Source organism: Ambystoma mexicanum, chromosome 12 (assembly GCF_040938575.1).
Source record: "Ambystoma mexicanum isolate Mex_15411 chromosome 12, UKY_AmexF1_1, whole genome shotgun sequence".
Classification (NCBI taxonomy): domain Eukaryota; kingdom Metazoa; phylum Chordata; class Amphibia; order Caudata; family Ambystomatidae; genus Ambystoma; species Ambystoma mexicanum.
The window spans coordinates 4,277,030-4,290,892 of record NC_090936.1 but is presented as its reverse complement, the minus strand read 5'-3'; the positions used below and the strand labels follow the sequence as shown (position 1 = coordinate 4,290,892).

Genomic DNA, 13,863 nt, shown 5'->3' with positions numbered 1-13,863 from the left:
TTAGGGCTGGAGAGATGCAGTCCCTGGTCTTGAGGCTAAGGCTAAGTCTGGCAGCACTATTCTAGATTAGTTGAAGAGGGCGGAGTGAGGACAGAGGCATATTAAGGAAGAGGCTGTTGCAATAGTCAAGCCTTGAGAGAACCAGGGCTCTGGAGACATTGAGCTTCTGGGGAAAAGTGAGGAAAGGTAGAATGCCTGAGGAGAGGAAGCTGAAAGTGGGACTTCACTTTTCCTGGAACTCTAACTAATTATGTGGTTGAAAACTTTGTAGTATGTGACTTTCATGAAAAAGAAACGGAAGTTAATGGCCTGATAAGGTGGCAGGCACGAATCCAAAGGTGTATTTTGTGAGTGGGACGTTCAAGAGAAAAGAAACAACCACAGTTTTGGCTTTTGTTTAGGCTTTTGGTTAGGCATGGGATAGGCATTTGCCAGGCACTTCCATAATGATACTACTGGACTATAAGATGGCAATAGACAGCAAATTGCTGGTGAACACATGGCAATATGAAAGCACTGCCTGGCAAATTCCCATCTAATACCTCTACACAAATCAAATATCCTTGGTACAATTAATACTACCAGAATCAGCCTCAGGGTAAAAAACGAGAGGGACTATCGACAGACGTCCCTTAAAGACTCACCCTCCCAATGTACACCCTAGAGAAATAGCACATCAGCCTATCAACCTAATGGAATACCATTGCCTGCTTCAAAGAGCAGCAACAGAAACCAAAAAAAGGCAAATGAGCACGTGGAAAAACCGAATAACCGAACTGGAGTGTCAAATCCGAGGTATCAGAAGCTGACACACCTCCCCTGCTGCGACCCAGATGCACTCAGCTTACAGCAGAAGATACTGGCGCCTCTCCTTCATTGGCTCTCACAAGTGCCAGTCTTTCCAAACCTATCAGCTGGCTCCGCCTTTCCCATGACGCGGGCATGCACTGTCCTACGCGACCACTCCTTGCTGGCCACAGACAGGACACTCTTCTGCTTGCTGTCATGTGCTTTATAAACCAGTCAACTGTCCATTATATTGCACACAAGGTGAGGGGAGGTAGTTCAGGGGTTGCCTCAGCAGCAAGAAAACGCAGCGCAACACAGGTTCGAATCCCAATCCCGTGCTTAGACACCAATCACTGGTATTAAGCGCATTATAAAAGAACAATTATTAAAAGAATAATTATAATATGTACTTCTGAACCAAGCGGCCCGGGTCATTTATTACCATAAAGAATCATTTGCTGTTGACTTCATGCAAGCGGGCTTACCGGAGTCCGAGATGTCATCCCAGTACGGAGAATCAAACTCATAGTCTGCCTTCAGAATTTGCTCAAAGAGTTTGGAGTCATTTTCGTCATAAAAAGGTGGATAACCGCAGAGTCTGGAAAGGAATCAACATGATATGCTTTATAGAGATGTTAGTTTTGCTCAATGATGCAGCAGTTTGTGGCTTGCAGAGTGCAGGGAGACAGGCAGGGTACTGCGCAGCAGTTTGTGTCAGGCAGGGTGCTGCTCAGCAGTTTGTGGCTTGCAGAGTGCAGTGAGACAGGTAGGGTGCTGTGTAGCAGTTTGTGTCAGGCAGGGTGCTGCGCAGCAGTTTGTGGTTTGCAGAGTGCAGGGAGACAGGCAGGGCGCTGTGCAGCAGTTTGTGGTTTGCCGAGTGCAGCGAGACAGGCAGGGTACTGTGCAGCAGTTTGTGGCTTGCAGAGTGCAGTGAGACAGGTAGGTTGCTCTGTAGCAGTTTGTGTCGGGCAGGGTGCTGTGCCAGTTTGTGGCTTGCAGAGTGCAGGGAGATAGGCAGGGTACTGTGCAGCAGTTTGTGTCAGGCAGGGTGCTGTGCAGCAGTTTGTGGCTTGCAGAGTGCAGGGAGACAGGCAGGGTGCTGTGCAGCAGTTTGTGTCAGGCAGGGTTCTGTGCAGCAGTGTGTGGCTTGCAGAGTGCAAGGAGACAGGCAGGGTGCTGTGCAGCAGTTTGTGACTTGCAGAGTGCAGGGAGACAGGCAGGGTACTGTGCAGCAGTTTGTGGCTTGCAGAGTGCAGTGAGACAGGTAGGTTGCTCTGTAGCAGTTTGTGTCGGGCAGGGTGCTGTGCCAGTTTGTGGCTTGCAGAGTGCAGGGAGATAGGCAGGGTACTGTGCAGCAGTTTGTGTCAGGCAGGGTGCTGTGCAGCAGTTTGTGGCTTGCAGAGTGCAGGGAGACAGGCAGGGTGCTGTGCAGCAGTTTGTGTCAGGCAGGGTTCTGTGCAGCAGTGTGTGGCTTGCAGAGTGCAAGGAGACAGGCAGGGTGCTGTGCAGCAGTTTGTGACTTGCAGAGTGCAGGGAGACAGGCAGGGTACTGTGCAGCAGTTTGTGTCTTGCAGAGTGCAGGGAGACAGGCAGGGTGCTGTGCAGCAGGAAGGTGGCACATGAAAGAAGGGTCCGGGTGACATAGGGTTGCCTAATGGCTCGAGTGGTGGTGGCGAAGCCTTCTCCAAACTACCTGCACAAAGTGAAAGAGTCTCTAATGGGCCAGCGAGGACAGGCTTCAATATGACCCTTTTGCTATTGGTAGAAACATGGGCTATTTTGAGTACCTTTTATTTTTAAATTAGCACAAAATTATGATTTGGGATCGCTTGCGATATTAGAAGTATTTTAGAAACAGGAAGTATTTAAAAGCCCCTGTGCTTTTACCGTTCCATTACACAGATAATAATGATGAGGCCCTCCGAGCTCACATTTTCAGGCGACGTAACACTAGTTTGCCAAAACAGAGGTTTTGGGCTGTACATGGAATGTTACTCACCGTAGTGACTATAACACCCCTAGTCATAACTCCCCTTTTCTCCATCCTTGATGGGCGTCCCCGGAACGGGGACGAACCAGCCCTTCCAGTGAAAAAACAGAGCTTCCCCTTTAAATTTGATGGCAGGTGCACAGGTGCAGACACGGCGAACGTACGCCATATAGCCCCGCCCTCCACCACCTCACCTCAGTACCTTTGCACACTGGACGCTCTTAACAAGGTACTTGGCCATGTATTACAATGTCAGGGGGATGGCGGTAGGTGGTATGGAGGAAAGGGGATTTAGGAGTATTATATTTACTACAGTGAGTAACATTCCATTACTCCTATATCCCGTCCCCTTTCCTCCATCCTTGATGGGCGATTACAACATACCCGTGCTATTGGGAGGAGGACATAAAGGGTGAACAGATTCCTGAGAACTGTCTGTACAATTTCCGCATCCGCTCGAACTACTGTCTAGCGAGTAATGTTTTCAGAAAGCTGACAGTGTGGACCAAGTAGCAGTCTTGCTAATGACATCCCAAGAGACATGCCTCTGAAACACCACCGCCGTGGCCTTTGCCCTCACCGGGTGGCCATGACTTCCAGCTGGTGCAGCCCTGTGTCTTCTAAGAATCCTGTATTGTAGACACCCTCCACTTGGCGATGGATGCCTTCCACGCCTGCGCACCCAGGTAGGTTCCTCTGAATGTAGCCAGAAGCGTATCAGTCTTTTTGAAGTCCTTTGTGCGGCATAGATAGAACTTAAGCAGTCTCCTAAAATGCAGCAGGTCTAATGCCTTTTCCCCATCGGACTGTGGATTCAGGGAAAAAGGAGGTAGGCATAATCTCATGAGTAATGTGGAAAGTCAAAACCATCTTGGCGAGAAATTTGGGATGAGTCCTTAAGACCACTTACTCTTTGTGAAAAACTGTAAACGGCTGACATGCTAATAGCGCCTGGTTCTCACTCACACGCCTGCCTAATATGAGTCCTAGCAGAATGCCGTCTTGAATATGACCCACTTCAGGTCCGTGGACGACATTGTCTCGAATGGCTTACGTGTCAATGCTGACAACACAACATTGAGGTCCCAAACTGGGTGCAGCGTATGCACTGGTGGAAAGAGCCTCTCCAGCCCCTTCAAGTGACCGTTCGCTACTGGGTTGGCTGCTGTGAACGTATGTACAATAGAAAAAGTTGCCAAATGTGGGAACTCCCGTCCTCTGCACTCTGTAGGTGGCTCTGTAAAGAGTCCAGTAGTTAAATATATCAGGTTGATTTGTAAGTTTTGATCTGTGTATCAGTAAAACACATGTATTCAATTTGACATTTATAGGGAACTGCTTAATAACATATATCAAAGCAAATTGACACGGTTAAACTCCTTAATCAAGGTGGGTTGATTTCTTTATGGCCCAACACGTTTCGTGAAACAATCACTTTTTCAGGGCAATTGAACAATTTTTCGCAACAATATCTGAAAAGAATAATAATGTATGTAAATAATACATATTAGTACAGTTTAGTACAATTTCATGCTATTTACAGAGTCATCAAAAGCAACAAAAAAAACCTGATTTATATTCTTCATAACCATAATAACCCCGTTTTGTACATGTATCGTAAAGAGCCACATCTAATGCAGAATTATAACACGTCTATTGTGCATATTTGTATTAGTAGAAAGAACATCCACTCATATGGGTGCACCTGATAATAAACACCTGATAATAAGAATTTAAACAATTACCTATAATCTCACTTTGCATGAAAATGAGTCCTTGTGTGATATGTTCCAAAAGTAAACAAAGGGGTGAATATGTCTTATTCACCAGCATAGGCTTAGGTTGTAGTTGCAGACTGGCCTAATGTTATTCGAAATAAAGAAAAAAAGTAGAAAACTATATGTATTAAGGAGGATAAACGTTTCTTAAATAGAAAAAACGTTTTAAGAAAACCAGGTTGGTGACTTACCAACAATTTTGAACAGAAACACAACCTAAATCATCCATGAAATGGAGGAGGCTGCAGGAATGACAAAATTCCACGTAGGCAGTCAATCCTGTGCCGCCAAAGGGATGTTCACTGGCTCAAGGTACTTGTGAGGATTCAAAAGAGATCCTGAAAAAAGGGAGAAGACAATCCTTCTAAAACTAGGAGAAAAGGAAGTAAGAGCAATAGAACTAAAGGAGATAGCAAGGTCTAGTGAGAGATAGAACGGGTTGCCCCGTGACTACTTACTTAATCCCGTGTTCAGAGATGAATGATGTTGTAGGAAGTCACCATCCCTTCCCAGAGCAGCTACCAGGAAAATGGTCTTAACCAAATAATGTGCGCCCTTAAATACTCTATCTGCGACGGCATTACGTCCCGCAATGCGCATCATGCACGAGTGATGCCACAGTGTAAACACTGTGACTTCACCGCGGGCACGCGCGCAGCGCTAATGAACGTCAAGCCGTTGTGTAAATACGGTAGTAAGAAAATATAAAAAGGAAGGTCCAACACCTATAACCTGTAAACTGTCCTCTGATGCTAATGTAAGCATATAGCTGTGTAGAGTGTATAAGAAGAGGAGGAAATATAAGAAACGGATCGTATATTCATCCCACAATGATGTTAAAACGTATGAAATGGAAGTAGAATGATATTATACTAGGAGCAAAAAGCTGAAATATAATCACGGATCATATTGTGGTCAATCAAGATATTAACAGGAGAGACAATGTTAAGCAAAATGGTGAACAGCTAATGAGTGGCAGGTGAACAATAAGTATGTGGGCTAATATGGAGATAAGTAAATATAAAAACGGATTGTGTGGTGATCCAATAAATTAGAATATGAGGTATGTACAACCAGAAGTGAAGAAAGTAGAGAATCAGAATCACAGCAAGTGAATCCTTTGGAGGATGGATAAATGAAGGAAAAGTTAATGTAAGTAAGAGCATAACTGGACACACGGTGCTGCCATAATACACCAGAATCAAGAGTTGAAAGAGCAGAAGATTGTGGAATATACATGAAGATGCATTCATAGTCTGCTGAAATAAGTCTGTCACATGAAAGGTTATTTACATGGAGATGCATTGATCTGTCTCACAAAGAGTTCACATTCTTGTATGCAGGAAACATTGTAAACCAGAATTTGAAAAATCCAAACTTAGTCAGGGATGGAACAAACAATAGAGCATGACATGACTGCCAAAAAAGTGATAAGCCACACTACCTTTACACTCCCTGTTTAGCTGTTTAGCTTGTATCCTAGACTTCATAAAGTTAGTTATAGTAAAGTGAAGTGAAATAGCTGGTTTACAAAAAAGGACCCCTATAGGAATCCTCATTGAGTCCCAATGGAGCCAACGAGTCCAGTTTGTGGATCCAAAACAGTTCTTTCTGTGCAAGACGTTTTTCAAGGTCACCACCTCTTGGTAACTGTTTGATGATTTCCAGGACCACCCATCTCAATTGAGAGATGTTGTGCCTGTTTTCATTGAAATGTCTGAAGACTGGGGATTTCTGGTTACTTGTTCTTATATTGGATTTATGCTCTGTAAGTCTTTCTTGGATTTTCCCTGAGGTCTTAGCAACATAATATTTGCCGCAAGGGCATTTCAGGGAGTAAATCAGATTTTTACTTTCGCAAGTTGCATAATCCTCGAGTTGAATTTTCTCACAACTATTTGGGTGTTGGATGTGGTCACCTTTAAGAATGTTAGAACAATGTTGGCAGTTCAAGCAAGCAAACGTGCCATGTTTTGGTTTTGTCAAAAATGTTTGATGTTGGCTTTTGAGTTTTTCTGCCTTGATGAGGGAATCTCTAAAGTTTCTGCCCCTTTTATAGGCTAACATAGGAGGTTCAGGAAAAAGTTTGTTGAGGTTTACATCAGATTTAACGATGTCCCAATTTTTCTGGATGATTTTGTAAATTTGAAAACTTTGACTTGAAAATTTAAGAGTATGAATTAATCTTGTATTTGCCCTTTTGCTTTTATCTTTCAATAGATCTTCTCTTTCCGATGTTCTTGCACGCTCAATCACTGTATATAGTATGTTCAGGAAAACCTCTTTTCTTAAATCTCGCTCTCATGTTGTCAAATTCATGTGCCAACTGGATTGCGTCAGATGTAATCCTTTTGGCCCTCGAGCATTGGCTATAGGGTAAATTCTGTTTAAGATGAGCAGGATGAAAACTTGCAAAATGCAAGGTACTGTTCGCATCTGTAGGTTTTCTGTAAATCTCTGTAATGAATGTACTGTCTACTCTTGAGATATTGACATCTAGCAAGTGAATCCGAGGATTGCCAATTTCCAATGTGAATTGTATCTTCTCATGACATCCATTCAAATAACTAAGAAATGTTGCAATTCCTCCTGTGGACCATGCCAGATACCAAAAATATCGTCGATGTATCGTTTCCAAAAAAGTCAGCTTTTTCTCCAAGGTTCCTTATCCAAAATGTGTGTCTTTTCAAAATGATACATAAAAATGTTTGCAAGCGCAGGTGCCACTGAGGAACCCATTGATGTTCCAGAGATCTGCAAGTAGAATTTGTTGTTAAAACGAAAATAGTTGTTGTACAGGATGATATTGATTAGCTCAATGGCGAATTCTTTATGTATTGAAATGTCTTTGTGGTGTAACAGGAACCATTCTAGTGCTGCAATACTTTCTGCATGAGGGATAGAGGTATAAAGACTATTTATGTCTAACGTAAATAATAAAAGTAGAGGTTCATTGTTGTGTATGTCTTTCAATAGTCTCAAAAAATGCGAAGTGTCCTTTAGGTATGTATTGGTTGTGTTGAGCTAAACCTTCGTAGTGCGCCGAAAAATAATGGAATAGGCAAGTAGTTATAATCAGAGTTATAGATGCCTTTTATTTTTGTGATATTAGAGCCTTTGTGGATGACACGTGTTTCGGCAGAGCTGCCTTTTTCAAATCCAGGCTTGTTAAATGAAAAGGAAATGGAAAGAAAAGGGAGAATATCGTAAGGGTATTGAAAACACACAAAAAGAAAAATTCTGTATGTATAGGTATAATCATCAAGCTGAAATATATTATATGCAGAGATAGCTAAGGTGCAAAAGTGTAACAGATTTCTGAATTTGTTAGAAAAACACTGTCTTTACAGGTGGTATAATCACCCATTTCACCATTTATAAAATAAAAGAAGAAAATGACAAAGGAAAAATTGGGGTGAGCGGTGAGTCTTGTGCTGAATCATGCATAAAGTTCAGAGCGAAAAAAGAGGGAGTTTAGAATCAGATAATGACAGTGGGAGACAGAAGTCTACCTCTAAATATGAGAGGAATGATCAGGTTGAGGAAAAAATATATAAACATGCACATGGCAGCTAGTTAGTGAAAATGCGGGCACTTTTTCTTACCTATATGGTTAGCTCACTGCATAATGCATGAAGAAGCTGATGTTCACAGGGATGAATCCCTCCTAAATGTGAAACATATGAAAAAGTTGTTGGAATAGGTTCAAGGGATGTGTTTAGTAACTGGTTTAAACGAGTGTTAGAGTTTAAATAGAAAAAACCCCACTATGTAAGCGCGAGCACGCAGTAAATACTATGAGAAAAGCTGTGTCAGTCATATAACATGTTTCAACAGTATAATTCATATCTAACTGGTAATTCGTAAAAGCAACCAGTGTTAATATATATTGTAGCGGTTTTAGAATAATGGCCAGACCTCATGGTTAAATCATTAATAGTTAAGAGAGACTGGCTAGTTGGCTGGAAAGTGATAAGGTTTCACTTTTAAACGCGAAAATGCAAAACCGAAAATGCATGGTTTTAGTCCACGTGCGTTTCGGTAAAGCGCACGTGTGTGGTTTATGAATAGCATCAAGTCTTTAAAGAAGCCCCCGTGCTCAGCACGCACAGCAAGCAGGGTCTTACCTGGACAAAGAAGTCCTCCATATATTCGAGTGTCCTGTGTTTACTGTATTGGGTGCAGTGAATAAAAGTGAAAAGTCCTATGTCTGTTACCATTACTGGCGGCCATAGTTTGGGAATGAAAAGCGTGTTTTGGCTGTGCATAGTGGTGGGTGTCCCATTCTATGATGGGGTTTCCGCATGTTTAAATTGGAAACACATACTAATACGAGTTTTGAGTATGGGGTTAGGCACAAATTATAAGGAATGATGTGCTGTAGTTCCCTGTATATGTGTTAAAAAATAAATAAAGAACACAAATTTAAATGCGAGTACAATTATTTGGATATAGCATGATGAAGCAAATTCGTGGCTGATCAAAACGAAAATAGGGTATTATGGGAAACGTAGTGTGTAACTGTTTATGGTGTTTTCTGCATGAAAAATAAAAAAAAATAAAAGGAGGGAGATTATGGGAAATGTAGTCAGACTCCCATGTTTGAATTGAAGGATGGTTTGAGAAAGAAAGGCAGTTTTAGCAAGAGAAATAAGTAAGAAATTGAAGACGTATCAAGTTACATGGTTACCATAGCATAGGTATAAGAGCCAAGAAAAATATATTTTGGAAAGGTTCGTGTTAGGAGCCGAAGAGTCAGCAGGTATTACGTATTATGCTATGTCAGAGAGGAGAATATATAGTAATACATTGAACAAATAAAACAAGTTGCATAATTTCACAGAAAATATATCATTTCATTGTCGGAGTTTAAACCCCACTCCACTGCTCGATGATGCCAAATCAGTCTTGCTTCGGCTCTTCTGAGAAAGAGTTCCTGGTTACCACCTCTTGTGGCTCGCACTTACATAGTGGGGTTTTTTCCATTTAAACTCTAACACTCGTTTAAACCAGTTACTAAACACATCCCTGGAACCTATTCCAACAACTTTTTCATATGTTTCACATTTAGGAGGGATTCATCCCTGTGAACATCAGCTTCTTCATGCATTATGCAGTGACCTATGAGCTAACCATATAGGTAAGAAAAAGTGCCCGCATTTTACTAACTAGCTGCCATGTGCATGTTTATATATTTTTCCTCAACCTGATCATTCCTCTCATATTTAGAGGTAGACTTCTGTCTCCCACTGTCATTATCTGATTCTAAACTCCCTCTTTTTTCGCTCTGAACTTTATGCATAATTCAGCACAAGACTCACCGCTCACCCCAATTTTTCCTTTGTCATTTTCTTCTTTTATTTTATAAATGGTGAAATGGGTGATTATACCACCTGTAAAGACAGTGCTTTTCTAACAAATTCAGAAATCTGTTACACTTTTGCACCTTAGATATCTCTGCATATAATATATTTCAGCTTGATGATTATACCCTCTACATACAGAATTTTTCTTTTTGTGTGTTTTCAATTCCCTTACAATATTCTCCCTTTTCTTTCCATTTCCTTTTCATTTAACAAGCCTGGATTTGAAAAAGGCAGCTCTGCCGAAACACGTGTCATCCACAAAGGCTCTAATATCACAAAAATAAAAGGAATTTATAACTCTGATTATAACTACTTGCCTATTTCATTATTTTTCGGCGCACTACGAAGGTATAGCTCAACACAACCAATACATATTGTCACATACGGAGTGGAGGGGCTCTAAGTCTCCGTAGTAGCTAAACCTGGTGCGACACAAGATCTCTAACGTCACCTTAACTCTCAAGGACAAATCCTTCTAATTCAACGGGGCGCGTAGGTACCGCAACAGGTGTCATCACAAACAGTCCCTCACTAGCAATGCAATATTTGTCCTTTAGGTATGTCTCAGTCTTCTGTACCAATGGTTGCAGTGCTCTATCTAAGTAGATAGCCATTGGGTGAAATATACTTTCAGTACCAGCCACTATGGGCCTGAATGGTGGATCTTGAATGTTTTTATGTATTTTAGGTAGTGCGTAAAGAACGGGAATCACTGGAAAAGTTTTAATGAGAAATTCACCAGTCTGGTCCGAAATCCAGTCATAGTCCATTGCCTTATCAATTGTCTTCTTAATCACCTCTTTGATAGCCATAGTTGGATCATTATCTAGTATCATGTATGTACTTTCATCCCCCAGTAATTTCAGACATCCTTCATTGTACATTACCGTGTCCATCATACCAAGTGCACCGCCTTTGTCTGCTGGTTTGAGTGTGATGGTGTTGTCCTCTGCTAATTCTTTGATCAATTTTAATTGGTGCTTCCTGATGTTAAGCCTGTTAGTCCCATATTTGAATTGTTTCAGATCTTTAGTTGTTTGATGCTTAAATAAATTGATGGCTGGGTGATTGATTTGTGGATGAAACACGCTTTTTTTCATCATTTCCAGAAACTCATGTTGTTTACCTTGTATCGGCAGTTCTGGGATTGAGTCAAAAAAGACTTTGAACTCCATTTTCCGAAATCAATTTGAAAATATTAACTTCTTCTTCAAAGAGTGTGGTATGAGTGGTCGGAATGAACAAAATCCCTAGGTTGAGGGTATCCTCTTGTGCTTTGGTAAGATGTTTAGAGAAGATTTTGAAAATGATAGAGTCCTTAATTTGTTTTTCTGTCTGGGCTTTCTTCTTCCCTCTATGGGTTTTTCGCCTCCTTCTAAAAAAGGGGGCGGGGGTTCACTTGTATATGCTGTGACAGTCGTTGGGTTTAATGGTTAAATTTCTCTCGATGGTGGTTGATTTCACTAGTACTTGTGCTGGGCTTTTCTCATTCGCCACTTGTTACATCAGAACTGTCAGTATTGTCTTGTTGAATCGGATGTCTGGGAGATCTTGCTGATGTTGTCTGCGTTCTTAAGTTGTTTTATTATTCCTGCCAGGAGTATACGATATCACGGGCATAATCCAATGTGTCCCTCTGGAATTTCCTAATTTTCCTTCGTTCGATTTCACATTTTTATGTTTCTAGTTTTTGGTTTGGGTTGTCAAGTATTTGTTTTAATTCAACATCAGTTTTCAGTTTCAAATCGGCAACAACTTTAGCGTTTAGTGAACAGGAAGCTAATAGAATCCTTGGACTAATTAAGGATGCTGACATCACAGCATCCAACAATGACAATCAACAAGACAATACTGACAGTTCTGATGTAACAAGTGGCGAATCTGAAAATCCCAGCACAAGTACCAGTGACAATCAAACACCATTGAGAGAAATTGAACCATTAAACCCAACGACTGGAACAGCATCTACAAGTGAACCCCCCCCCCTTTTTAGAAGGAGGCGAAAATCCCATAGAGGGAAGAAGAAAGCCCAGACAGAAAAACAAATAAAGGACTCTATCATTTTCAATATCTCCTCTAAACATCTTACTAAAGCACAAGAGGATACGCTCAACTTAGGGATTTTGTTTATTCCGACCACTCATACCACACTCTTTGAAGAAGAAGTTAATATTTTCAAATTGATTTGGAAAATGGAGTTAAGTCTTTTTTGACTTAATCCCACAACCGCTGATACAACGTAAACAACATGAGTTTCTGGAAATGAAGAAAAAAAGTACATTTCATCCATAAATCAATCACCCAGCCATCAATTTATTTAAGCATAAAACAACTAAAGATCTGAAACGATTGAAAAATGGGACTGCTAACAGGTTTAACATCAGGAAGCACCAATAAAAACTGATCAAAGAATTAGCAGAGGACAACACCATCACACTCAAACCAGCAGACAAAGGCGGTGCACTTGGTATGATGGACACGGTAATGTACAATGAAGGATGTCTGAAATTACTGAGGAATGAAAGTACATACATGATACTAGATAATGATCCAACAATGGCTATCAAAGAGATGATTAAGAAGACAATTGATAAGGCAATGGACTATGACTGGATTTCGGACCAGACTGGTGAATTTCTCATTAAAACGTTTCCAGTGATTCCCGGTCTTTACGCACTACCTAAAATACATAAAAACATGCAAGATCCACCATTCAGGCCCATAGTGGCTGGTACTGAAGGTATATTTCACCCACTGGCTATCTACTTAGATAGAGCACTGCAACCATTGGTGCAGAAGACTGAGACATACCTAAAGGACATTTAGCATTTTTTGAGACTACTGAAAGACATGCACAACAATGAACCTCTACTTTTATTATTTACGTTAGTCGTAAATAGTCTTTATACCTCTATCCCTCATGCAGAAGGTATTGCAGCACTAGAATGGTTCCTGTTACAACACGAAGACATTTCAATACATAAAGAATTCGCCATTGAGCTAATCAATATCATCCTGTACAACAACTACTTCGTTTTAACAATAAATTCTACTTGCAGATCTCTGGAACATCAATGGGTTCCTCAGTGGCACCTGCGCTTGAAAACATTTTTATGTATCATTTTGAAAAGACACACATTTTGGATAAGGAACCTTGGAGAAAAAGCTGAATTTTTTGGAAACGATACATCGACGATATTTTTGGTATCTGGCATGGTCCACAGGAGGAATTGCAACATTTCTTAGTTATTTGAATGGATGTCATGAGAAGATACAATTCACATTGGAAATTGGCAATCCTCGGATTCACTTGCTAGATGTCAATATCTCAAGAGTAGACAGTACATTCATTACAGAGATTTACAGAAAACCTACAGATGCGAACAGTACCTTGCATTTTGCAAGTTTTCATCCTGCTCATCTTAAACAGAATTTACCCTATAGCCAATGCTCGAGGGCCAAAAGGATTACATCTGACGCAATCCAGTTGGCACATGATTTTGACAACATGAGAGCGAGATTTAAGAAAAGAGGTTTTCCTGAACATACTATAAATACAGTGATTGAGCGTGCAAGAACATCGGAAAGAGAAGATCTATTGAAAGATAAAAGCAAAAGGGAAAATACAAGATTAATTCATACTCTTAAATTTTCAAGTCAAAGTTTTCAAATTTACAAAATCATCCAGAAAAATTGGGACATCGTTAAATCTGATGTAAACCTCAACAAACTTTTTCCTGAACCTCCTATGTTAGCCTATAAAAGGGGCAGAAACTTTAGAGATTCCCTCATCAAGGCAGAAAAACTCAAAAGCCAACATCAAACATTTTTGACAAAACCAAAACATGGCACGTTTGCTTGCTTGAACTGCCAACATTGTTCTAACATTCTTAAAGGTGACCACATCCAACACCCAAATAGTTGTGAGAAAATTCAACTC

The 13,863-nt window shown here is 40.8% G+C and overlaps 1 protein-coding gene across 1 annotated transcript in view; it reads right to left on the bottom strand.

The window, feature by feature from the left end:
* CAMK1D (calcium/calmodulin dependent protein kinase ID) overlaps positions 1–13,863 on the bottom strand; it is a 1,232,225-nt gene that overhangs the window by 162,849 nt on the left and 1,055,513 nt on the right. Inside the window, exon 7 of the mRNA XM_069627792.1 lies at positions 1,275–1,387. Within this exon, the coding sequence (XP_069483893.1) occupies positions 1,275–1,387 (113 nt within the window). The remainder of the gene's footprint in view (positions 1–1,274; positions 1,388–13,863) is intronic.